We start from the raw sequence: 24,566 nt of genomic DNA on the forward strand, positions 1-24,566 counted from the left end.
TAATTCACATTGTCTTACACCATACACACTCTTGGGTTTTTGACACACACCATTCTATAGTTTATTAGTATTGTCTATTATTATTACTATTATTAGTATTATATATATATATATATATATATATATATATATATATATATATATATATATATATATATATATATATATATATAATATCTGTATGCTACTGCTACCTGGTGTCCGTTTCCGTCACTGCCCTTAGTTAAACCGTAACAAAATGATACAATTAATTATTTTTTTTAAACAGAGACTCACTGACTGGCTCATTTTCTGTGAAGAACTTATATCAGAATACATATTTAATGACCAGACACCATACACATTTCTACTACATATAAGATGTCCGTGTCCACTGGACCCAGGGCTAATAGAAGTGTGCAAATTAATGTTCTGTGTACCACACACACACACACATGCACGCACGCACACACACACGCACACACACACACACACACACACACACACGGACGCACACACGCACGCACACACACAATCCCACAGCAGGCCTAGACAGGAGGAGGACAGAGTGTAGGTACACAGAACATCAGAGGGTCAAATTGTGCGAGAAAATGAGAGCACAGTGTTGACTAACAATATTGCAACCTTGTGTGGCTGAAACCCAAAAGAAGAATGCCTGTGGGATGCAGAAATTGCCAAAGAAATTTTCCGTAGAACCATCATATTGTTGTTACTCAGCCAGCGTTTGTGGGTCTGATGGACCTGTTGCATTTTGTGGCTTTTAATGCCTCACAATCAAACACTTTTATGTTAAAATACTGAACAAATGTTTATTGGGATAAGGTAAACAATCTACTACAAATGCTGGCTGAGTAACAACAATATGAACATTACACATTCAGAATTTACTTCAATCAATAACGCCGGAAATGATTCCCGTGGAAAAAACGTCCAACCGGAACTCTCTAACAACTAAAGTTCCTTGGGTGAATAATGTAAACTCCCTATGTTTTAGCGCTTTCATGGCGAGTTTCCTGACAGATATAAGTAAAAACTTTACACTACTTAATATTAGAAATGGCAACAGTGGAGGATGAATGTCACATAATAAAAAGATAGACAAAAAGAAGAAGCTCATCGACTACAAAGGCGGACGCGCACAAATTTTCAGGACTTGTGCAGATCCCAAATACACATCAGCAGATACCAGATGGTAATAAAAGTTTATTTTGCATAATACTGTGAAACAAAACGCTCGATAAAATGTCTGCTAATGGGTGCCATTTTGTGGTGCTTCTACACACACCGTAGTAATACTGGTATGTTGAAGAGTACGTCTGACTACTATAGCCGTAATGCTCCGACAATCCATCAAACGGTGCGGCTTCATAGATCTTTGAGCGCCGTGTGTACTGTTCTTTATCTTCAATGGGACATTTAAAGTTTTGGTGTTGTTTACCAGCTGTTGGAATAATTGTTTCTAAATTATCACAAACAACTTTGTATTACATTGTGTTCCTGACAAGAAGACAAAGGGCTATCTTTGAAACCTTCCAAGAAGAATGCTCGTAAAACTCCATTGGGACTTCAAAGCGGACAGATGGTAGGATCTGCCCAACTTCCAGAGGACCTCTTTTTGAAGTATTTTACAAACTCTCTTTGAACTATTTTATGGAACTCTTTTTGAACTATTTGACAAACTCTCTTCAAACTGTTCGGTAACCGAGGGAAACACTGTTTACGACCTACTTCCCTCAGGAAGCAGCTGTGGGAAGGGGGTGGGAGGAAGTCAAATAAAGAAGGAGCAGTACAATCTTTTGGCAGAGCGTGGTGCAGGACTGTACAGAAAGTACAGTGGCCATGTCTCCCCTCCAGATTGAGTCCAAATTTAACCCTGTCTCTGTTTGATTCCTTGCCTTTTGTCTTGTTTAATAGATGTCATCAGTGTTTGAACCTGACACCAGTGTCACATTGCAGTCTACACCTATCTCTTATGTGTGACTGCCATCTACTGGCCACACTTATCATTACACCATGTACCAAATAAAACTGCTTTGAGGTTGGTAAGCAGAACCAAAATGATTCCGTTCATTAGGCGCACCTGGTTAAAAGGTGCAGAGTCGAGATTTGAGAAAATGAAAGGATTTTAAGTGCGCCCTTGTAGTCCGAAAAACACGGTACTTTTCGTTCACCGCTTTGCCATTTTGACACCTTTTACCCCCTCGTCGTCACTGACATTTCCCGTGAGCATCCACCCGCAGAGAGTCATCACGGACAAAACCTCCAATTAGGCCAAAGTGCTCCTCGCCAGAGCGAGCTGACCTTATTAACAAATCGTGATGCCACACCACTCTCCTGTTCCCGCCTCGTCTTCGCAAACAAGCCCGTCGCCTAATTGCCACCTTTTTGTCCCGTTCCTCCGCTCTCCAGATTTAAAGGGCCGCACTCAGGTGTAATTCTCTTTCTAATGATCACACCAGCGGTGATGTACTTGTTGCTTGGAGACGTGTCGGGACCAGGTCAGCTACTTTTGTCAGCTGACAACACAAATTACCGTATTTCCTTGAATTGCCGCCAGGGCGCTAATTAATTTAAAACCTCTTCTCACTCCGGCGTTTACCAAAGGCATGCGGTAAATTTAGGCCTGCGCTTATAAATTTGAGTGTGATGTAAGGATACCATCATGAAAAGCACATTTGTTAAAAAAAAACAACACTTTATTATGGTCTTACCTTTACTTATAAATGAAGTCCATCCACAGCTCCTTCTGGACAAAAGCATCAATAACTTGTTCGTAGAAGTCTTCCTTATCTTTCTTCAGTTTTAAAAGTCTCTCTGTCTGGATGGAGAACTTCCTTTATTACCTCCTGGTTTGATTGAAAGTCCAGTTTAGAAAACTGTTTTATTTTAGATATGTAATCCTCCATGTTAAAAGTGCAAGCGAGAGGAAAAAATAAACGATCGCTGCTCACTCTTGCTGCTTGTTGTCACTTCTTCTGCAGCCGAGTAGTCGCAAGAAGGATCACTAGCGCCCTCTACCACCTGGAGGCGGGAGTCATTTAATGACTCATATTTGACACACGCAGCTACGGTATATTAATAAAACATAGCTGCTTACTGTTCTTTTTAGCATATTCAATAGCTGGGACCTTAAATCCTACTGAATAGCTCTTAATCTTCTTCCCTTTATGCCAGGGGTCGGCAACCCGCGGCTCTGGAGCCGCATGCGGCTCTTCAGCGGCGCCCTAGTGGCTCTCTGGAGCTTTTTCAAAAATATATGAAAAATGGAAATGATGAAGGGAAAAAAACATATTTTTTGTTTTAATTTGGTTTCTGCAGGAGGACAAACATGATACAAACCTCTCTAATTGCTATAAAGCACACTGTTTATATTAAACATGCTTCACTGATTTGAGTATTTGGCGAGCGCCGTTTTGTGCTACTAATTCTGGCGGTCCTTGAACTCAACACAGTTTTGTTTACATGTATAACTTTCTCTGACTTTCTAAGACGTGTTTTATGCCACTTCTTTGTCTGTCTCATTTTATCCACCAAACTTATAACCTTGCGCATGAATGGACAAAGGTGAGATTTGTTGATGTTATTGACTTATGTGTAGTGCTAACCAGACATATTTGGTCACTGCATGACTGTAAGCTAATCGATGCTAACATGCTATTTAGGCTAGCTATATGTACATATTGCATCGATATGCCTCATTTGTAGCTATATTTGAGCTCATTTAGTTTCCTTTAAGTCCTCATAATTCAATGTATATCTCATGACACTATCTGTATGTAATATGGCTTTTAATTTTTGCAGCTCCAGACAGATTTGTTTCTGTGTTTTTGGTCTAATGTGGCTCTTTCAACATTTTAGGTCGCCAACCCTTGCTTTATGCGATTTCAAATGATTGAAATCAGCTATCTCCATTTTGAAAATGATGACAGGTGAAGTGTCACTCGTGACGTGACGAGTTTCACCCGGCGGAAATTCTAGGCATATGCTAATTATTTAGCGAAATGAGTTTGACCCGGCAGTAATTCTAGGCAGGCGCATACTGTATACCCGGCGGCAATTCAAGGGAATACGGTATTTTTTTTTATTAACAAAAGCCTGACTTTAGATGTAAAATCGGTACACTTTTTTTTTTCAAGTTGTATCATACTGCTTTGTATTTTATTTGCTTACACTTTAATGAAGGAAATATGACTTATTGTATCTTTATTTACAATTAAACTGAAACACTCCTCCATGCGTCATCAGCCTGAGTGTAATAAAGCATCCTAAACTGTGGAATGCGTTGGAAACACAAAAAAACACACTTCTACAGGAATTAAAGGTTGCAGGAAATCAAAGCACAAATCGGCATTCAAAGAAGCAACGCTGACACATTTTAAAAGTATATCTTAATATAAACATTTTATTCAGTGCATTTTTGTGTATACAACAAATAATAAACAACTGGAAGTCGTCAGGCAGCTTGGACGTCTCGCCTGCATGATGTTGTCTTAAAAGTTTTTAAATCCTGGTAGCTTGGAACACATGATCCAACGTGGGTTAATTACACACAGCCTACATCATGCAGCTCTAGACCACAATCCCCTGCCTTCTCCCCATGCAACAGATACCAACCACCTCCCGAGGGAACCGAGGAACAGAAAGTCCGGCAAAAAAAATAATCAAAAAGTATGTACCAGAAAGAAGTAATATGTAGCTCGGAGGGACATCCTGTTTGTACACGCCCTGTGCATGAAAGGGAAGATGCCCCGCCCCTTTTTTTTGTTTTTATTTACTCTTACAAATATGACATGTCCCTACAAAATGTTAAGCCACCTAAAAGTCCACAGTATTTATTTTTTTTTAATATAGAAAATAGCATCACCACAATAAGTTACTCAAACACATAACAATCCGGGGAAAAGGAAGGACGCCATATTTCTATGGTCCGTCAATAAAGTTGACGAGGGGTTATGACACGAGCACGGGGGGACGGGGATGGGGATGGGGGGGGGAAACAGATCACGAGGACAAGAGGCGGACTTTGTGACAGAACAAGAAGGGCATGGGGGGGACACACACCGAATCCTGGTTTTGAACCTTGGCTGTCGAGCGGATCCTCAGAGAAAAGACTGACTGACATCACTTCCTCTTGTCCCAACCTTATTCATTCCATCGATCAATCAATGTTTACTTAAATAGCCCTAAATTACGAGTGTCTCAAAGGGCTGCACAAGACACACATTAAAAATGTACATAAGGGGGTAAACAAATCCAGCTCACCTTTGTGAAGGCTTCGTCGACTTAAAGGGAGACTCTCTCGTTTAGACTTTAGCTTGCTTTCAAACGGCGGGACAAACAATAATGATCGAGGGCGAGGGTCGGAGAACAAGAAGGGACGAACAGAAACCAGTAGATAGAACCAATAGATCCTTCTTGGCTAATTGGGGAAATTAGCAGAAACACAAGGGCAGCCTTGGCATCTCTGAAAAGTTACGAGCCTTCAGGCTGAGGCCTCGCATGTTGGGTCGTCTGAACCGAGGCTTGGTTTCTCGGCAACGGATCCTCAGAAAAAAGACTGACTGACATTACTTCCTCCTGTCCAAACCTTATTCATTCAATCAATCAATCAATCAATCAATCAATCAATCAATCAATCAATCAATCAATCAATCAATGTTTACTTATATAGCCCTAAATCTCGAGTGTCTCAAAGGGCTGCACAAGCCACACATTAAAATGTACATGGGGGGTAAACAAATCCAGCTCACCTTTGTGAAAGCTTCGTTGACTTAAAGGGAAACTCTCTCATTTAGCCTTTAGCTTGCTTTCAAACGGCGGGACAAAAAATACTGGTCAATGGCGAGAGTCGGAGAACAAGAGGGGACGAACAGAAACCAGAATATACAACCAACAGATCCTTCTTGGCTAATTGGGGAAATTAGCAGAAACACAAGGGAAGCCGTGGCGTCTCTGAAAAGTTACGAGCCTTCAGGCTGAGGCCTCACATGTCGGGTCGTCTGAACCGAGGCTTGGTTTCTTGGCAACGGATCCTCAGAAAAAAGACTAACTGACATCACTTCATCTGGTCCAAACCTTATTCATTCAATCAATGTTTACTTATATATACCTAAATCATGAGTGTCTCAAAGGGCTGCACAAGCCACACATTAAAATGTGCATAGGGGGTAAACAAATCCATCTCACCTTTGTGAAGGCTTCGTCGACTTAAAGGGAGACTCTCTCGTTTAGACTTTAGCTGGCTTTCAAACGGCGGGACAAACAATACTGATCAAGGGCGAGGGTCGGAGAACAAGAGGGGACGAACAGAAACCAGTAGATAGAACCAATAGATCCTTCTTGGCTAATTGGGGAAATTAGCAGAAACACAAGGGAAGCCATGGCGTCTCTGAAAAGTTACGAGCCGCCAGGCTGAGACCGCACATGTCGGGTCATCTGAACCGAGGCGCTAGAGATCTCAGTCTCTGGGACGCGAGGAGAGCTACCGTCTGGCCGGGCCTCGGACCGCGCCGGCGAGTTTTATAGGCTTTGTATTCACACAAGCGTGGACGAGACAAGAGATCAGGGGTGGTACTGTACCCCTGCAGCCTCGTGGACCTGGTTGCCCCTGAATGCCCACTCGCTTCCTGTCCCTGTCTAACGGACGCACGAGTGCTCGTTGTCTACATGACCTCGGCGATGTTAAAAAAGAACGGCAAAACTGGTGAGTAAATACGTAATAAATGAGCCCAGAAGAGACTAAATGTCCAGAACGTGTCTTGCGATTAATGCTGTTAACCATGATAAATGCACAAGTGTGTTGTCTTTTTTGTTTAAATGATCGTCATTGATGTTTTCTAGGTGTCGATGTTTGGTATGTCGCAGCAAGTGCTGAACCGCTGATACAAGAGAGGGTCTGCTTGGATGCGCGCTCTGCTGGAGGTAAGGTTTCAAGGTTCAGTCCTGCAGGCGGGGCTACGTCGACTCGTTCTGGCTCACAGCTTTGCCGCCGTTCAACAACGCCGAGGCACTCCGACTCTTGGTGGGTGTGCCGCTGCCGGAACGGGAGAACTCTGTCAGGTCGTGGAGGGATGGCTCTCTGTACATCGCCACTGTGGGGAAAGGAGAGGATTGTGGATCAGAAAGCAACTCAGGGCTAAAAGCTACCAGTCATCTGTTCAATGGAATTTAGTAGGAAGTAGCCCTGAACCTAAACCCTAGTAACACCTTCCCCTGGGACAACCCCATCCATAGCAGCCGCGACTCCTACCCTTCTCTAAACCATTCTGCCTTTACCCTACCATAGATCTCTAATCTGAACTCTACCCTAACCATCTAACTTGATCACCTACCCTAACCGTGACCTACAGTATACCTTAAACACTCACCCTACACTTACTCCAGAACACTGTGAGCCTGTACCACAAACTTGAACCTGACTCTGACATTCCTTCCCTTTACCGTAAGACACCCTACTCTAACCCATCCCCTGAGAAAGCAATTACCCAACCTCAACCCTCACTAACTTATCTTAACCCTACCCTTACCCAACATCCCGACCTCAAGCAATCCTTACCCAAACCTGAATATCACCCTAACCTTCACAAAACATCGACATCGACTAACCCTAATCAGCTCCCAAACCCTATCAAAACTCTACAATAATCTCAAGCCTTAACCCAATACTTAACTAAGTCAACCCTTACCTTTCTTGATTGATTGATTGAAACTTTTATTAATAGATTGCACAGTACATATTCCTTACAATTGACCACTAAATACTAACATCCGAATAAGTTTTTCAACTTCTTTAAATCGGAGTCCAGGTTAATCAATTCATGGTATAATCCATGGTATGCCTTTACCTGACCTTAACCTATAACCGCCTCCAACCCAAACTTACCTTATTTCCGAACCTCAACCCCACTAACCTATACTAAAGCCACATAAAACAAACTCTAACCCAACCTCCCAACCCCAAACCTTGGTTAATTCTTACCCTAATATGAACCCTACTAACCCTCGCAAAAACCCAAGCCAACCTTCACCCTACAATTCCCAAATCTACACTACTCTAAACTAAAATTGTTGGGTATACCAGTAGTACACGCACACAGCTGCTCGGATTGATGCCAAATATTAGCGGAGTTAAGACCGCCCATCTAACGTCAACTAATTCAAGTAAGATGACTAAATTTGGTGACAAAATGCTACAATTTGTGTTTTATCATTAAAAAATTTGTGTTTTACCTGCTATATGGCTTATCTGGGTACATTTATCAATAGTTTTGTTTTTAGTACTTACTAATAACTGTAATTTTCTTAAAGCACAGATGAGTATTGGCAACCATAAATCCTAAATTATTTAATATTATGTTACCAAAGCTTTGTTTACTATATGCTAACCGAATTCCTGATTATGGACAATTGAAAAGAGTTCTTTGAGTGCAACAAGAAAAACACAATATGTTTAATGCCCTTTAATTTAAATTTTAACCTTCTAAAATTGTTCTCTGAGTGCAATAGGAAACATGTTTATTGTATTGTAAGGTTTTACGTTAAAATGAAGCCAAAATTGAATTTTTTTCGTAGTTCCCTTTATTTAGTAAAGAATCGAAAAGTATCGGAATAAATGTTGATACCGGTACCAAATTTTTGGTATCGGGACAACCCTATTCTAAACATATATTAACCCTAACGTTCCCCCGAAATACCTCACCTTACGCTAAACCTAACAAAACCTTACAATAACCTCAACCCCTAACACAACACTTACCTAAACCAACACTTTACCTTCATCAGACCTTCAACCATAATTGTCTAAACCCTTAAAAACCCTCAATCCAAGAGAAATGGCGAACTACCAGAGGAAAGCTGCAAAACCGTGCAAATCGGTGGTATGACCTGGGTACAGGGGTTAAAGACTAATCCAACCCTAACTCTGGTCTCTAAAACAACCGTCAGAGGCCTCAGGCAAATGCAGAACGAGCAGCTTCTTATAATTCATAGACTTTGGTCTGTGTGGGAACCACAGAGATGGGCATGGGACGGGTCCTGCAGGGTCTGCCTTCCCGCAAAGTGCTGAATCAAGACGTCACAGCAGATCAGGTTGGCTCTGCACTTAAAAACAAATCCTGTATTCACAGCCCGGGCATTAGAAATTCAGCACAGGCATGTGCTCTGCTCTGCTGTGTTTGCAGCATTTGGCCCAATTTGCATCTCAGCATCCACCACTAGGACGGAATGGTTGTAATCTGAGGTCCGCAGTATTTGGTTTCAGGATGTTGTCCACATCCTAGAATGCTATTTGGTGTTCATCCCCGAGGGAAGCCCGGCTGAGACAGCAAACTTCACTCACTTCACTTAGCACAGCATTTTGTGGTTGTTGTTATTTATTTTTTGTTGGAGTGTCAATCTGTGTAAACACATAAGTGGATGGATGCATTTCACTGGAGGATAATAATGACGTGTACAAGTGTTGTCGACACGGACCATCAAGGGGGCAAGACCTGACCACCCAAACAACACTGCTGCTGTTCACTTCAAACAACATCTAAGTTGTGGTGTATATCTGGCAATATATTGCATTCAAGTATTATTAAATAATATTTTTCAGCCATACTAGGATTGTCAAAAATGAGGACTTAAGGCTTATGATTTATAACAAAAAACACATCTCAATAAATATGTATATGTATCCCAAAATTATTATTTTTTTAAATTTTCCCCATTCAAAATGAATTGTCCATTTTCCAAGTTGCACAATTCCCACATTTTTCAACCCATTCAAACCATTCCAATATCAAAATATTTCATCATCCTAGAAGTTCAAACTACTCTTTTTCCAAATTCCCCAAAAAATCCAGGATTTTCCAAAATTCCTGGTTTTCAAAAGCCCTATTTCCACCCTATTTTCTGGCGACTACTCCTTCCACATTTTTCAACCCACTTGAACTATTCCACCAACAAATCATTCCTCTTAATAAGTGTTCAGTTAATCAATGTTTTTGGAACTGGAAAAATTCCCAGTTTTCCCAAAATTCCAGGAATTTCCATTATAACATTCCTTAATTACAAATGTAACTACTTGAACATTTCTTGACCGATTTAAAAAAAAAAAAAATTCAACACCAACCATTTCGATCAGAATATTCAAGTCTTTGAACATTAAAAAAAAAAAATCCAGCTTTTCCTGAAATTCCCAATTTTGGGGGGAAATTCCCATTGACATTCTTCAAAGTTCCACAATTCCCACATTTTTCAACCGATTCAAACTGTTACAACTTCAAAATATTCAGCTTGTTCAGGAATTGTGTGCTCTGCTTCAAAAGTTCAAAAATAAATTCCCGGATTTCCAATAATTTTTTTTTTTTAATTAATTTCCCCTTTCAAACTGATTGTCAATTTTTCCAAGTTGCACAATTCCCACATTTTTCAACCCATTCAAACCATTCCAACATCAACATATTTCACCATCCTAGAAATTCAAACTACTCTTTTTCCAAATTCCCAAAAAATCCAGGATTTTCAAGGATTCCTAGTTTCCAAAAGCCCTATTTCCACCCTTTTTTCTGGCGACTACTCCTTCCACATTTTTCAACCCACTTGAACTATTCCACTAACAAATCATTCCTCTTAATCAGTTTTCAATCAATAAATGTTATTTGAACTGGAAAAATTCCCGGCTTTCCCAAAATTCCAGGAATTTCCATAATACAATTTCTCAATTTCAAATGTCACTACTTGAACATTTCTCGACCGATGTGAAAAATTCGAACACCAACCATTTTGATCAGAACATTCAAGTCTTTGAACATTTGAAAAAAAAAAAATCCAGCTTTTCCTGAAATTCCCAATTTTTAGGGGAAATACCCATTGACATTCTTCAAACTTCCACAATTCCCACAATTTTCCTCCGTATCAAACTGTTCCAACTTCAAAATATTCAGCATGTTCAGGAATTGTGTGCTCTGCTTCAAAAGTTCTAAAAAAATTTCCCGGATTTCCCATAATTCCTTTTTTTTTCCCCCATTCAAATGAATTGTCCATTTTTCCAAGTTGCACAATTCCCACATTTTTCAACCCATTCAAACCATTCCAACATCAAAATATTTCACCATCCTAGGAATTTGGACTACGCTTTTTCCTAATTCCCAAAAAATCCAGGATTTTCCAAAATTCCTGGTTTTCAAAAGCCCTATTTCCACCTTTTATTCTGGCGACTATTCCTTCCACATTTTTCAACACACTTCAACTATTCCACCAACAAATCATTCCTCTTAATCAATTTTCAGTTAATCAATGTTTTTGGAACTGGAAAAATTCCCGGTTTTCCCAAAATTCCATGAATTTCCATATTAACATTCCTCAATTAAAAATGTCACTACTTCAACATTTCTCGACCGATGTTAAAAAAATTCCAACACCAACCATTTTGATCAGAGCATTCAAGTCTTTGAACATTTAAAAAAAAAAAAATCCCTCGTTTCCTGAAATTCCAAATTTTTAGGGGAAATACCCATTGACATTCTTCAAAGTTCCACAATTCCCACAATTGTCATCCGATTCAAACTGTTCCAACTTCAAAATATTCAGCATGTTCAGGAATTGTGTGCTCTACTTCAAAAGTTCAAAATTTTTTTTTGCGGATTTCCCATAATTTCTTTTTTTTTTTCCCCCCTAATTTTTCCAAGTAGCACAATTTCCACATTTTTCAACCCATTCAAACCATTCCAACATCAACATATTTCACCATCCTGGAAATTCAAACTACTCTTTTTCCAAATTCCCCAAAAATCCAGGATTTTCCAGAATTCCTGGTTTTCAAAAGCCCTATTTTCACCTTTTATTCTGGCGACTACTCTTTCCACATTTTTCAACCCACTTCAACTATTCCACCAACAAATCATTCCTCCTAATCAGTGTTCAATCAATCAATGTTTTTGGACTGGAAACATTTGCGTTTTTCCCAAAATTCCAGGAATTTCCATTATACCATTTCTCAATTACAAATGTCACTACTTCAACATTTCTCGACCGATGTAAAAAAAATCCAACACCAACCATTTTGATCAGAACATTCAAGTCTTTGAACATAAAAAAAATTCCGCATATTAATCATGCAATTTATCTAGCCCATATATATATATATATATATATATATATATATATATATATATATATATATATATATATATATATATATATATGTATATATATACACACACATGTATATACATTTGTTTCTGCTGTATCATTGAGACGAACTGCACAAAGGCCAGCAAATGTTGTTTTTTTATTCCCCTCCTTACACGTCTTTATCTCACCTCAAAGTGTTTTCTCTCTCACGTCTCGCTCGCTCAGCATAAAGCGAGGCAATCATTCTCCGGCTATTGATCTTAAGTGTGTTTGAGACCCCCCGGATTGCCAGTTAAATGAACGTGAAAGACTATTCCCGGGGTCTCGGGGTAGAAACATAGATACCTAATAAGAGGACCACTAGAAGATTCACCAAAGTTCCCCGTCAGAAAAATGTTTTACCACAACTATCGAACACGGATCCTATCTCAGCAACAATCAGAATTTAATTTAATTTAAAATCATTTACTTTAGTTGCATTTAATTTAATTTAACTGTATTTATTTAATCTTATTTAACTTAATTTAGTTACATTTTATTAGATTTTTTAATTTTTTTTATTAAAAATGTAATTTAAATTAATTTCATTTAATTGTATTTAAATGTATGTATTTTAGTTTATTTTATTTGGGCCTTGAGCACTGCAAGGGCCCTACTAAAAGGCTGTGTTTTTTTCTTCTACACATTTGGAGGCCTTTTTGAGGCCCTTAACATGCTCAAAAGGGTGTCGGGTATGGTTCAACGCTGCTTGGAGCTTTAAATTTTTATCATTCTAGTTTTATTCCGTTTTTTTTCCCCTGTGTTTTGATCTATGAATAAATGAGCATGGAGGTAAAAAATTGCTCAAATTAAAACTTTGGTTTTAAGGCTGATGTAGCAAATAAGTAGTTTTGTGAGACTGCTATACAAATATTTGACTTGATATGTGAAATCTCACTGGGATATTCCAATTTATTTCCACTTTTGGTAAACACATGTACGGGAATGTTTCACATGTCTTCACTATGTATTTCATTGAACAGTGTTTTGTTTATTTTGTTGACCAACGACCGAAGAAAAAAATAAAGTAACTTTAGCAACAGAAACTCACCTTTCAGAGGTTTGGGCAGGAAGTGTGCCGCCGGCTTGTTCTTCTTGACGTGGTTGCCCTTCATGATTTCCCCCTCCTTGTTCAGACCGAGGTACCAGCCCCTGCCCGACTGCTGCTGCCGGTAGATCATGGAAGAATACGTCACGTAGTAGTTCTCGAACACCGACTCCTTGAATTTGCACTCCGGCGTGAAGTGTTCCTGCAGGGGGGCAGAGGTCACGTGTGACAACCATAATAATAATAATAATAATCATAACACCCAAGACCTCACACAGAATCAGACTACAAGAGAATCATGGCGGTGAATAATGCAGCATGTTTCAGTAAATAATAATAATAATAACAATAATAATAATATCTTTTATTTGTAAAAGCACTTTCCATTGAGCAAACAACCTCAAAGTGCTACAGTGCATTTTTTTAAAAAACTAAACAACTCAATCAATCAATCAATGTTTACTTATATAGCCCTAAATCACTAGTGTCTCAAAGGGCTGCACAAACCACCACAACACTACTCTAGAACCACAAATAGCTGTCCCAACAAGTAAAATAAATAGTAAAAAAATATATTAATATATAATAATAATAATATTAATAAAAACTAAGACAGCCTAATAGCTACAACTAACACGTATATATCTTAAGAAAACAGGCTTTTTTAAAAATAAGGGTTTTTAAGATTTAAAAAAAAAAGTATCCACAGTCTGTGGTGCCCTCAGATGGTCAGGGAGAGCGTTCCACAGACTGGGCGCAGGAGTGAAATGACCAGCTTGAATAACACCCAAGACCTTACACCGAACCTGACTACAGGAAAATCATGGCGGTGAATAATGCAGCACGTTTCAGTGAATAATAATAACAATTATGATAATAATAATAATAATATATTTTATTTGTAAAATCACTTTACATTGAGCAACCAACCTCAAAGTGCTACAGTGCATTTGAAAAAACAAATAAACAACACTATAACCACATAAAGCTGCCCCCAACAAGTAAAATAATAACAATAATAATCATAATAACAATAATAACAACTAGAACAGCCTAATAGCTAGAATTAGCACACATATATCTAAAATAAAAAAAGAGGCTGTTTTAAAAATTAAGGTTTTTCAAGCCTTTTTTAAAAGCATCCACAGTCTGTGGTGCCCTCAGGTGGTCAGGGAGAGTGTTCCACAGACCTGGAGCGGGGGTGAAATGACCAGCTTGAATAACACCCAATACCTCACACAGAACCTGACTACAGGAGAATCATGGCGGTGAATAATGCAGCATGTTTCAGTGAATACTAATAATAATGATATTAACACAAGTGGTAGAAAATACTGTAGATGGATGGAATATATTTTATTTTTAAAAGCACTTTACATTGAGCAAGGAACCACAAAGTGCTACAGTGTATTTAAAAAACGAAACAACAATGCTAGAAACGCAAATAGCCACCCCCAACAAGTAAAATAATAGTAAAAAAACAACAACAACAATAATAATAATAATAATAATAATAATAATGAAAACTAAAACAGCCTAATGGTTAAAACTAGCACACATATATCTAAAAAGATATGTATGTATATTTTTAAAAAGAAGGGTTTTCAAGCCTTTTCGAGATGCATCCACAGTCTGCGGTGCCCTCAGGTGGTCAGGGAGAGCGTTCCACAGACTGGGCGCGGGAGTGAAATGACCAGCTCGAATAACACCCAAGACCTCACACAGAATCAGAGTACAGGAGAATCACGGCGGTGAATAATGCAGCACGTTTCAGTGAATAATAATAATAAAATATTTATTAGTAAAAGGACTTTACATTGAGCAAACAACCTCAATGTGCTACAGTGCGTTTAAAATAAAAAACAACAACACCAGAACCACAAATAGCTGCCCCAACAAGTAAAATAATAGTAAAATAATAATACTAATAACAACAACAACTAGAACAGCCTAATAGCTAGAACTAGCACACATATATCTAAAAAAAAAGGCTTTTTTAAAAGAAGGGTTTTCAAACCTTTTTTAAAAGTATCCACAGTCTGTGGTGCCCTCAGGTGGTCAGGGAGAGTGTTCCACAGACTGGGAGCGGGAGTGAAATGACCAGCTTGAATAAAACATGGGAGTCCGGATAATGACCATCTTCTCATTTGTCTCCCGGCTGTTAATTATGCATGGCTCCTTCATCATCATCCACAGTAGCGGACCGCTGGATTTATCACTTTGCTGGACTAGATGGTATCATATCAAATCTGGTATTTTACACTCCAAGATAGTGTAGGCCAGGCGTGACCATTAGGTGGATGGCGAGCTGGCGGTGGATGGTGGAGGGTGTGTCAGTCCATCGCCAGCCAGGCATTCGAAAAAAAGAGGTAAGACGTCACTTCTGTCACTTGATTGACATTTAAAGCAACCCAGGGTCTTGTGAGATGATGCTGGCTGCTGCCAGATCATTATTAAGAAAAAACGACCGACAGGAAGGCGAGAAACACTTTTAGTTCAAGTTAAAGTAGCAATGATTGTCTCACACACACACACTAGGTGTGGTGAAAGTTGCCCTCTGCATTTGACCCATCACCTTGTTCACCCCCTGTGAGGTGAGGGGAGCAGCGAGCAGCAGCGGTGGCCACGGCCGGGAATCATTTTTGGTGATTTAACCCCCAATTTCAACCCTTGAGTGCCAAGCAGGGAGGTCATAAGTCTCATTTTTATAATCTTTGGTATGACTCGGTTGGGGTTTGAACTCTTCAAAGCTTTTTACTTTGTCATCATGGGGTATTGTGTGCAGAATTTTGAGGGGCAAAAAAAAAGAATTGATTACATTTTGAATAATGTTGTAACATAACTACTTTCCAGATTCACTGTACACAATGTTTATGAAGTTTAAACAGAGGTGACATTCGTCTTTAAGATGTCTGTTTTAACAACGTACATTTTTCAAAAGATAAATGATACTTTTGAAGAGAGAGGGTCAGGGTTCCATTTGCAATCTGGGAACGCCCCTTGAATTTCCCGAAATTCCAGGAATTTCTGTAATACCATCCATCCATCCATTTTCTACATTTCTTAATTATAAATGTCAATACTTCAACATTTCTCGACCTGTGTAAAAAAAAATTCCAACACCAACCATTTCTATCAGAATATACAAGTCTTTAAAAAATTTTTTTTTTTAATTCCCGCTTTTCCTAAAATTCCCTATTTTGGGGGAAAATTCCCATTGACATTCTTTAAAGTTCCACAACTCCCACAATTTTCATCCGATTCCAACTGTTCCAACTTCAAAATATTCAGCCTGTTCAGGAATGGTGTGTTCTACTTCAACAGTTTTACAAAAAAATTCCCGGATTTCCTATAATTACTTATTTTTTTCATTTTCCTCATTTAAAATGAATTCCCCATTTTTCCAAGTTGCACGATTCCCACATTTTTCAACCCATTCAAAGCATTCCAACATCAACACATTCCTCTCATCCTGGACATTCAAACTAACAATTTCCCAAGTTCCAAACCAAATTCCGGTTTTCCTGGAAATTCAGACTCTTCAACATTCAAACCATCCCAACATTCATACTATATTCTGTCAGCATTTCACTTCAACTTCAGCATTCCTTCAAGAATTGCCTCTTGTAAATAGGGACAGAGGACACTATTGTATTTCTAAGATTTTATTGTTATCATACCGCCGCCAATTTGAGCTGTAATTTGACCCCCTTAACATGCTTCAAAACTCACCATATTTTACACACACATCAGGACTGACGAAAATTGCCATCTAATAAAAAAAAACAAACACCAAAACTCAAAATTGCACTCTAGTGTCTCCTAGGAGAAAACACAGACAAAACTGCTTGTAACTTCCATTAGGAATGTCGAAGAGACATGAAACAAAAACCTCAGTGTAAGTCTGACTTACACCTACATTTCATAAACTGACATATTTCAGCAAAAATCAACAGAAAGTTGGCAAACACCCCTTCAAAACAAAAGTTTCCTAAAAAAATGTCATTTTTGCCTCTTTGAGTGGTAATTTGACCCCTTTAAAATGCTTCAAAACTCACCAAACTGGACAAACACATCAGGACTGGGGAAAATTGCAATTTGATGAAAAAACAAACCCCAAAACTCCAAATTGCACTCTAGGAATAAAACACTGACAAAATAGCTTGTAACTTCCAGTAGGAATGTCATAGAGACATGATACAACAACCTCTATGTAGGTCTCACTTGGACCTACATTTCATTCATTGACTCCTTTCATCAGAAATCAACAGGAAGTTGGCAATCACCCCTTCAAAACAAAAGTTTTGTAAAAACCCGTCACCTTTTTTCAAACATTATCTCCTCTGAGCGCGTTGGTTGTGTCGGCTTCAAACTCGCAGAGGAAAGAGGTTGAACACTTCTGATTAAAAGTTGGGTAAATAGTTTTTGTAACTGCTCCAGTTTTGATTTTAAGAGCCTTCAAAGAACTTCTGCCGCTTAAAAGCAGGAAGCACCAGTGTGACCACACAATGCAGAGAAGGTAGGTACTGTGCGGGTAAAGATATGTTGACTGGGTGAAAGAAGGAGGCATTAGTTTGACACCAGGATACAGAGAAGGTAGGTAATGTGCAGGTAAAGATTTGTTGTCTGTGTGATGGCAGGAAGCACCAGTGTGTATGGGTGACAGAAAGAAGCACCAGTTTGACACCAGGATACAGAGAAGGCAGGTAATGTGCAGGTAAAGATATGTTGCCTGGGTGATGGCAGGTGACAGAAAGAAGCACCAGTGTGACCCCAGGATGCAGGGAAGGTAGGTAATGTGCAGGTAAAGATATGTTTAATGGGTAAAGGCAGGAAACACCAGTGTGTATGGGTGACAGAAAGAAGCACCAGTGTGACCCCAGGATGCAGGGAAGGTAGGTAATGTGCAGGTAAAGATATGCCGAATGGGTAAAGGCAGGAAACACCAGCAAAAGTCGGTCCCGTCCATCGCTGCTTGCAGCTTTAATTGAATATTAAAATCATTATAATGGAGGTCCTCTTTTTTTTAAAATGGACATGGAAAATAAGCCATCAATTTGCAGCAAAGTTTTCACGTTATTGTCGATCATTTCTCACGGCCTCGTCTCTGTGCTTTTTCAAGTACTCGCCAACCACCAGGCAGACAATAAAAATATCTTCTCCTGCTCGCCCGTTCACTCTCGGGAGGAGAAACACTTTGCGCAGTATCACACTCGCCAAAAAAACAAAACCTCTTTTTTTTTCTTTTTCCGGGACTTTTCTATTTGCTCTTTTTGAGCGTTGCCAAGCATTCTTTCAGTGGCTGCAACCCAATGATGGATGTTATAGACCAGGGCTGTCAAACTGTTTTTTATTGAGGGCCACATCACAGTTATGGCCACGTTTACAGTGAGTAATATATGATTGTATAATATATATACATATAATACATTAAAAATATCTTTTTTCACATAAGCTGCACAAAGAATATTAAAATGTGACTTTAAAAAGTGGCAGCTCAGTCACCAGAATGTTACAGTAAAAGCAGTGTTTTTTTTTTTACAGCATATAAAAAAATGAAATACCGTATTTCCTAGAATAGCCGCCGGGGCGCTAATTAATTTAAAACCTCTTCTCACTCCTTCGCTTATTCAAGGCATGCGGTAAAAGTAAGCAGGCGCAAATCATTTTCAAAACTCTTCTCACCCCTGCGCTTACCAATGGCATGCAGTTAAAAATTGAGTGTGATATAAAAGAAAATAAATAAAAATAAATTATTATTCTGCGGTTGGTGCTAGCGGGTGTATAATATAGCCAAGAGTCATGGATGCATTGGAATTCTGGGTAATTCCTATGATGCGTTTATAATGTGTTACAGAGCCAATGTTCTCCAGAAATATGTTTGGTGTGGGTTCACAGAGTGTGGCGCATATTAGTAAGAGTGTTAAAGACAAGTTGTTTTATATCACAACCTTCAGTGTGATTTGTATGGCTGTGGAATAAGACCCCTGGTTTACACATATCAAAAGCAAAAAAAACAACTCCTCCGCCATTTTGGAAATAACGACAGGGTGAGCGTCACTCGTGACGTCACTACTTTGACCCGGCGGTAAAAGTAAGCATGCACTAATAAATTTGGGGAGTGAGTTCGACCCGGCAGTAATTCAAGGCAGGAGCATATTACATGCCCGGCGGCTATTCAAGAAAATACGGTAAATGGAATGGAATGGAGAAACAACACCAAATTTTTTTAGCTGTAAAATTCAAGCAACAGAACTGCTTTTTTTTTTTGGACTGTAAAATCTTGTTGTTTTAATGTTGTTTTGTTTGTTTTTTCAATGTTTTAGTGTCTTACTGTATATGGGAAAAAAACAGTACAAAAGTAATTTTTCCAGTAAAAACAACTCAGTCGGTGAAATTGAACCAGAAAATCTATTGTCAATTTTACAGTCTGCAATTTGATTGATACTTTGTTTTGAAATCATTAAGTCGAGCAGATATTTATCAATCAATCAATCAATCAATCATTTAATCAATCAATCAATCAATCAATCAATTAATCAATCAATCAATCAAAGTTTATTTATATAGCCCTCAATCATAAGTATTTCAAGGGGCTGCACAAGCCACGACGACATCATGGTTTCAGAACCCACATCAAGGCAATGAAATACTCAACCAAACGGGGGATACAATGAGAAAACCCATAGTACAATATTTATCTTTAATTTAACAAACACATTTTTTTAAATATATGATAACATATTTCGATTTTGATAATAGTGCATTATAAAAGATATGCAATATATATATATATATATATATATATATATATATATATATATTAGGGCTGGGCAACGATTAAAAATTTTAATCGCACTTTTTCTCCGATTAATCGCGATTAACTACATTGTATACGCAAAGCCCAATAATGAATTCAAAAGTAGTGTGTAGTGCACCTTTATTGGAATATTCTCCCACATGAACAAAAGCGCCAAAACATTTGTTGTGCAAACACAATTTAAATCAGTCCTTGTTAAACAGTATCAGTTAAATAGCATAATTTATGAAAATCAACTCAAAAAATGTAAATACAAACATTTAAGCTTATTTCCACTGCCAGGGTATTTAAGTTATCCTGTTTGTTATGGAAAATAAATATAATCTACATACAAATCTCTGAGCCACAATCATAACATCTGAACAGGCAATTTCTGAGGTAACAGCAGGATTTTTTTTTTTTTCAGGGATCTTATGTTTAAAAAACCTATATTATAGGTAGTTGGCTGTTTTAGGGAATTTTTGATCAAATTATCCGTAGTAGCAATATTAATAATGTTGTGTTTATTCTGCGTAGTGCACTTAAAATAATTATGACCATATCTAGGAATTGATAAGATGGGAATTTTCCGATTGTTTGCTTGGTGCTTTGATAAACTGAACGCATCATATACATGGTACTATATTGTGATGTTATGAGCCAGGGAAAAAAAGGACAACCCTACCCAGCATGCAACAGGAGTGACAAGCATGCGTTGTGATATGCACGCTCTGAAAGCAAACGTTAAGAACTCAGCCAACACTCCTCGTCTGCATTATTCATAAATAGACATACAACACATATACTCCGCTGCTTCACAGGCCGCTGGATGTAGCCGGCAAAGTATTCCCATGCTAGCTAGCCGGTCTAGCAAGCACGCCTCATTCAGTCCAAAACGGCCCGATCTATCCACATCCAGAATTGTCTGGCGGTCGTAAGTGATCCCGGAGTGACCACGCTGCAAGCCAGCCATGAAATTTGCAAAATTGTCCGGTATTTTTGCCAAATGTTGCATCTTTACCAAGAGCTCCTCCACGCCGAAGCCCGGGGTGTTAAGAAAAGGCGTTAACAAAATAAAAGCATGTAAACAACATACGCAAATGCGCGATAAAATAATTGTCGGCGTTAATAGATTGATGAGTTACCTCGTAATTAACGCATTAATTTGCTTACCCCTAATATATATATATATATATATATATATATACACATATATATATATATATATATATATATATAGTGAAGTGAATTATATTTACATAGCGCTTTTTCTCTAGTGACTCAAAGCGCTTTACATAGTGAAACCCAATATCTAAGTTACATTCAAACCAGTGTGTGTGGCACTGGAAGCAGGTGGGTAAAGTGTTTTGCCCAAGGACACAACGGCCGTGACTAGGATGGCAGAAGCGGGAATCGAACTTGCAACCCTCAAGTTGCTGGCACGGCCACTCTACCAACTGAGCTAAACCGCCCCATATATATGTATGTATGTATGTATGTGTATTCATATATATATATATATATATATATATATATATATATATATATATATATATATATATATATATATATATATGTATATATATATATATATATATATACATACATGTATGTATACATGTGTGTATATATATATATGTATATATATATATATACACATACATATATATATATATATACATATATATATATATATATATATATACATATATATATATTTATATATATATATACACACACATGTATGTATATATATATATATGTATATATATATATATATATGTATATATATGTATATATATACATGATTAGCAATGTCAAAAGGGGAAGGACACATACTATTAGTAAGACAAGATTAAGCATTGTATTATTTATTATAAAATAACGTGGCGAACCAGATTTGGCCCCCAGGCCTTGAGTTTGCCACCCGTGGTGTAAAAGCTGCCTGGTATTTTGAGTCCTGCACCAAAAGCTCCATCAAGACCTGCGAAGCATGTTCCTGGAAAGCAGAGCCAGAAGCTTGCGTCTCCCTTCTGGTAATGAGCGTATGTAGCCTGGGCTGCTTCCATAAGACATAAGAGACGTCACATCCATACCAAGTGGCCCCTGGCTCAGGGGACACAATGGCATGAGGAGTGGGATCCCCCCTTCCTGTTAATAGACGGATTGTTGTGAAGGTAAACCAGCAGCATCTCCTTCAGTCACTTTCTGCTCGCTGAAGGCAATCTGGTATTGAGAGGGCCGCTGGGGGGGAGCAGAGCCAGATGGAGCTCGGGGGCCCCACTTCAAGCAGGACAGTATAGTCATAGTAAACATCTCAGCCAAGTGGACTTTTAATGAGGCCGGAACACCACGAGAAGTATGGCAGGTCCTGAGCCAAATGTACAGTAGATGTAAACCACATGTACAGTAGATGTAAAAGTCAGCTGAAGAACATGCAGCTAATATTACTTCCAACTCCCAATCATCTCTGCACCTCAGTGAAGGAACATCCCACAAGACATCCTTAAGCATTCCTCCTAAAAAGTTGTTACAGTTGTTTGCCAAATATAACTTTGACTTTCTATCTCTAACTCTCACCAAACTAAACCGCATTGAGCTTAAAAAAAATGTGGTCGGGGGGGCCGACAAGCCTGTTTCGCAGGCTTCCCTGCTCTTCAGGGGATTTTACCCACTGAAAATCCCCTGAAGAGCAGGGTAACGTGCTTGTATGGATGAAATAGCCTCTGTGTTGTTTCCTGACCTAACATATATATATATGGAGGCTGATTTCAATCATTTGAAATCGCATAAAGGGAGCAGCTATGTTTTATTAATATACCGTAGCTGCGTGTGTCAAATATGACTCATTAAATGACTCCCGCCTCCTGGTGGTAGAGGGCGCTAGTAATCCTTCTTGCCACTACTCGGCTGCAGAAGAAGTGACAAAAAGCAGCAAGATCGAGCAGCGATCGTTTATTTTTTCCTCTCGCTTGCACTTTTAACATGGAGGATTACATATCTAAAATAAAACAGTTTTCTAAACTGGACTTTCAATGGAAGTAGGAGGTAATAAAGGAAAATCTCCATCCAGACAGAGAGACTTTTAAAACTGAAGAAAGATAAGGAAGACTTCTATAAACAAGTTATCGATGCTTTTGATCAGAAGGAGCTGCGCATGGACTTCATTTATAAGTAAAGGTAAGACCATAACAACGTTTTTTTTTATTAAATGTGCTTTTCATGATGGTATTCTTGCATCACACTCAAATTTTTAAGCGCAGGCCTAAATTTACCGCATGCCTTTGGTAAGCGCCGGAGTGAGAAGAGGTTTTAAATTCATTAGCACCCCGGTGGCAATTCAAGGAAATGTCATTGACTTCTGTTTTGTTTGATCAACCCTTTTACTGCCTTGACACTGTTTGGAAACAATTAAGGTATGTAAATAAACATTTACATAGTCTTTGTGCGGCAATAACTCATTTCTCCACCTATACAGTATATCTGCAGCTGGTGAAGCTAATATACGGAAAACAATATTCTATAATTTAGTGGGTGTGGCTTGTTTACCCATGCGCTCTATAGTCTGGAAAATACGTTAATCCTCGACCTTATCAAATATATTTATCAGAGAGACAAAATTAGGCAACAAATTGAAATAAGTTTGCATGTTCTCCCCGTGAATGCGTGGGTTCCCTCCGGGTACTCCGGCTTCCTCCCACTTCCAAAGACATGCACCTGGGGATAGGTTGATTGGCAACACTAAATTGGCCTAGTGTGTGAATGTGAGTGTGAATGTTGTCTGTCTATCTGTGTTGGCCCTGCGATGAGGTGGCGACTTGTCCAGGGTGTACCCCGCCTTCCGCCCGATTGTAGCTGAGATAGGCGCCAGCGCCCCCCGCGACCCCGAAAGGGAATAAGCGGTAGAAAATGGATGGATGGATGGAAATTGAAAATAATACAAGTAGCTTATTTTTTCCCTACTCGTTTTTGTCTTTGTTCATTGTGGTCGGCCATCTTTTAACCTCTGCAGCATTTCTCCAAGCCTGGAGTGTTTTGGGGCTCTTTACTGCAGACCTACTCATGCAAAGTCAATTAGACTTTTGGTTTCACTTTCTTCTGAATCGCTCTGACCACGCGGCGACCATTTAGCAGGGAAAAATGTTAAGTGGATACCCCGATCTCGCCCGGAAAACACTATCAATTACATAATCCACTCAAAGACCGCATTTTGTCGGCTTCGGGGGGAATTATCACGGGGCAGTTTTTAGGATTCCAATCAGCAGCGGGAGGAATACTTGCATAATGGATGCGGTCGTCTCTGAGGAGATATCGGCTGTTAGGCTGATCTTTCACAACAAGAGCCGAATCAATGCTGCACCACATGTCCCCCGGGCGCTCAGCTGCCATGTGCAGGATACAATGTCACCAATCACGCCGTTGTGGTCGCAACTGCTGCACTTGTAGACTAATAACAGCCCGGCAGGCACCAGACATTAATTCAACCTTGATTATAAATACAGTCCAGGTCAGAAGTGTACAAACCCCGTTTCCATATGAGTTGGGAAATTGTGTTAGATGTAA

The 24,566-nt window shown here is 38.9% G+C and overlaps 1 protein-coding gene across 5 annotated transcripts in view; it reads right to left on the reverse strand.

Moving 5' to 3' along the window:
* Positions 1–4,373: 4,373 nt before the first annotated feature.
* The window catches only part of fgf13a (fibroblast growth factor 13a), a 263,927-nt gene continuing 243,734 nt past the window's right edge, over positions 4,374–24,566 (reverse strand). For all 5 annotated transcript variants that reach the window (XM_061900045.1, XM_061900048.1, XM_061900044.1 and 2 more), the window contains 2 exons: positions 13,208–13,406; positions 4,374–7,091 (listed from right to left, as the gene is read on the reverse strand). In XM_061900045.1, coding sequence (XP_061756029.1) covers positions 6,955–7,091; positions 13,208–13,406 — 336 coding nt within the window. In that variant the 3' untranslated portion in view covers positions 4,374–6,954. The remainder of the gene's footprint in view (positions 7,092–13,207; positions 13,407–24,566) is intronic.

The sequence above is a fragment of the Nerophis ophidion genome, linkage group LG05 (assembly GCF_033978795.1).
Source record: "Nerophis ophidion isolate RoL-2023_Sa linkage group LG05, RoL_Noph_v1.0, whole genome shotgun sequence".
Classification (NCBI taxonomy): Eukaryota; Metazoa; Chordata; class Actinopteri; order Syngnathiformes; family Syngnathidae; genus Nerophis; species Nerophis ophidion.